This window comes from Notothenia coriiceps, unplaced genomic scaffold, assembly GCF_000735185.1.
Source record: "Notothenia coriiceps isolate Sejong01 unplaced genomic scaffold, NC01 NC01_scaffold00037244, whole genome shotgun sequence".
NCBI classification, from domain to species: domain Eukaryota; kingdom Metazoa; phylum Chordata; class Actinopteri; order Perciformes; family Nototheniidae; genus Notothenia; species Notothenia coriiceps.
The window spans coordinates 27,364,546-27,368,124 of record NW_011369945.1 but is presented as its reverse complement, the minus strand read 5'-3'; the positions used below and the strand labels follow the sequence as shown (position 1 = coordinate 27,368,124).

Here is a 3,579-nt window from a genome sequence, read left to right as displayed (position 1 = left end):
CTGTGTGCGTCACTCTTTAGTGTCCCCTGGTCTCCCAGCTGTGTGCGTCACTCTTTAGTGTCCCCTGGTCTCCCAGCTGTGTGCGTCACTCTTTAGTGTCCCCTGGTCTCCCAGCTGTGTGCGTCACTCTTTAGTGTCCCCTGGTCTCCCAGCTGTGTGCGTCACTCTTTAGTGTCCCCTGGTCTCCCAGCTGTGTGCGTCACTCTTTAGTGTCCCCTGGTCTCCCAGCTGTGTGCGTCACTCTTTAGTGTCCCCTGGTCTCCCCCTGGTCTCTCCAGCTGTGTGCGTCACTTTTTAGTGTCCCCTGCCCTGGTCTCCCAGCTGTGTGCGTCACTCTTTAGTGTCCCCTGGTCTCCGTTGTGTTTGAGGTTCTTGCAGCGTTTGGTTTCTGCAGCTTTTAGTAAACGCTGCGCATGTCTCCTCAAGTTGCTGAATGTCCTCTAAATGCTGCATGTGTTGCTGAAGATGTTTCTTCATGTGTACAGGAACATTAGTGTTTTTAGATTCTGAAGCAGCTGTTTCTGTCTTATAGAAAGGCTTCAGGCCGTTGTCAGCCACTATAGTTACCAGTACACTACATACTGCATAGCTAACATGTATTATACATTCTTTCTATGCACACATATTAATTCATAATGCACCATGGATTATGCATGCTCACACATGTTCATCAGTACATGAGTCCCACCGACCTGTGCTGCTCTGGATGGTCCTGACGGTGGTGGTGGTGCGCGGGGGGGAGTTGGCGACGCCTCCTTTTCTTCCTCCTCCCTCCTCTTCCTCCTGCGAGCAGCCTTTCTCTATGGCACGTACGTAGCTGTGGCTTCTCATGCGAAAGCAGCCGGACATCGGCAGGTCCAGAGCCTCCACCGCCTGCGACTCCATCTCACTGAACACCGCCTCACACACCGCCTCGATCTGCCCGTTCACCTCCACCTCGCTCACCTGGGGACGAGGACACGCAAAGACACACAGTCCGTGCATGGGAATATGAATCAAATGCACCCCAGCATTGTGCAAAACAACTAAAAAGGGACAATTCAACACAGAAGCACTGATTAAAGCTTCAGTAGGCAGGAGTTTTAAGAACAAACACTTAAAATCTAATTGGGTGATCCACAAGAAGACGGTGTTCCAGAATAATTTGAGACTGATTCACTTTATTATAATAAGTTCTGCTGTTGGGATATTGATACCTCTCTGCTCACGGAGAAATAACAAATGCATGATTAGTGCATGATGTTTTGAACAAATCCTCAAAAAACTATTTACCCAGAGAAGTTCTTCTGAATCAAATCTGACAAACAGAAACTAATATTTAGTCTTCTTTGGGTCATCACTTTTCCTTCAAACTGCCTCGTGAAGCTTTATGCCGTGTATAAAAGATACTGGAAATAAGAGCGTCCAGGGAGTGCAGAGGGGGAGGAATCACGTTTTAGCATGAAAAGTGAAATACTAGTGCTGTTATTAGAGGTGAGAATTAGGAAGTGTTAAAGCTACGACTAGTGGGAGTTGGTATGCGACCTGCACCACGCCTCACGTAAAAATACAGATTGTGTTGTGAGGACATTCGATTCCTTCAAGTTGCCCTTGTTCAGCTTGTCCAAAAACACAGAGCAACTGAAGGAATGAGATGTTGCTTCGGGGAGTTAAGTGATTGGTTTGGGTGAGTGGAAGTGGAGAGGGGAACAGTGTGAGTATTTACTGCAGAGCTTGGAGTCAGTAAGGTTTGTGGACCTCGATGTTAACAGTCTGTTTTGTGTGTTACGTTCACACACACGTCAGATATGAGAGAGAGAGAGAGAGAGAGAGAGAGAGAACCTCTTTCTTGTTCAGTGGCTCTGCTCCATGCCAGGAGTTGAAGGGCCGTCCCTCGGGTCCTTTATTCAGCAGATGAGGCAGAGTGTTTCCCCGGGGCTTTGGAGGGGAGTTCATATCCTCGTTACCCCGGGCGAAAAGGTAAGCTAAGCTCGTCTGTCACTCCAGATAACTTATGGTATGAAGCCTGGCTCAAAATCCAAAATGACTAACGTGTTATTTAGCAGAAGAGACCTCCACTGCGACTCTCACTACTTTTAAATCCAGGCTGCTTTTCATTGAACTATTCATATCTCACACTGCACTGTAACTTTTATTCTTGTATCTTTACTTTTAATGACTGTTTTTAAATGCCATTTCTTAATGTCTTTCATTTTTGTAAAGCACTTTGAATTGCCTTGTGTTGAAAGCAGATATATAAAAAAAGGCTAATCATTTGGAAGCTACGGTGACTGACAGGTGCATGTGATATGTCACCATTGTATTCTTATATTTGCATCGTTTCTGAAGCTGCAGCACGTTTCTCCTCATGAGAACGTGTTTGAGGCGACAGTAGTAACCAATCCAGATTCCACTTATTCACAGATTTCATATTTGGCTTTCATGTTAATTCTTGTTTTCCCGTCTCTTGCATAGCAGATGCAACACAGAGAGAGGCATCACAGAGTGTGCCACAGCAGAAGGAGCATGTTGGGGTAAATCCTGTTTAATTAGCCAATCTGAATACGGCTGTAATCATCTGCGCTCCAGAAAACAGCACGTATATACTAATTAGGAGATTTTGGTTTTGTTCATACTTATTATTTCAGGCCTTAAGACAGCTAAGGATTGGATTCACCCCCCCTGCACGACCTCACTGGACATAACCATGGAGGTACAGGGGCCTCTGGGTGCCACTAACCTGGCTTATGGTGCTCATGGCTCTCATGTAGCTCTCGTTTCTCGAGCGAAATTTAGGCGAGGCCAGCAGCCCTGCCGGGTCCAAGCTGTCCAGACTCCTATTGATGGAAACCTCACTCACCGCCCGCAGGTAGCTGTGACTCCGGATCTGAAGCTTTGGCGAATGCTCCGTGGAAATCCTGCAGAAAGAGAGACAAGAAAATAATGTTAGAGGATATCATCTGCTTATTTGCACGTTGTAATTAGTGCATCTACTGTTTTTGCCATTTTAAACTCAATAATAGGGTTAAATGATGTGTAAATGAGATCCTTTGACAAAAAAAACTTGTGGTTATGTGCAGCAATGAGTTCTCTCAGCAGGTAAAACTGAGATTGGGGTTATGATTATACTATTAGCTTTATGAACAGTAAAACTAGGACAAAAGTGGCACAAATGACAAGAATACAACTTAAAGAGTCCTCTCCTGTTGATGTTCAGGTGTATATCAGTATGTAGTGTCTCTACTTTAAAGAGTCCTCTCCTGCTGATGTTCAGGTGTATATCAGTATGTAGTGTCTCTACTTTAAAGAGTCCTCTCCTGCTGATGTTCAGGTGTATATCAGTATGTAGTGTCTCTACTTTAAAGAGTCCTCTCCTGCTGATGTTCAGGTGTATATCAGTATGTAGTGTCTCTACTTTAAAGAGTCCTCTCCTGCTGATGTTCAGGTGTATATCAGTATGTAGTGTCTCTACTTTAAAGAGTCCTCTCCTGCTGATGTTCAGGTGTATATCAGTATGTAGTGTCTCTACTTTAAAGAGTCCTCTCCTGCTGATGTTCAGGTGTATATCAGTATGTAGTGTCTCTACTTTAAAGAGTCAGG

At 45.0% G+C, this 3,579-nt stretch overlaps 1 protein-coding gene across 1 annotated transcript in view; it reads right to left on the bottom strand.

The window, feature by feature from the left end:
• Positions 1–613: 613 nt before the first annotated feature.
• Positions 614–3,579, bottom strand: part of LOC104965499 (disks large-associated protein 1-like) — a 13,349-nt gene continuing 10,383 nt past the window's right edge. Inside the window, exons 3-4 of the mRNA XM_010794453.1 lie at positions 2,720–2,897; positions 614–945 (exon numbers count right to left, since the gene is read on the bottom strand). Coding sequence (XP_010792755.1) covers positions 658–945; positions 2,720–2,897 — 466 coding nt within the window. The 3' untranslated portion in view covers positions 614–657. The remainder of the gene's footprint in view (positions 946–2,719; positions 2,898–3,579) is intronic.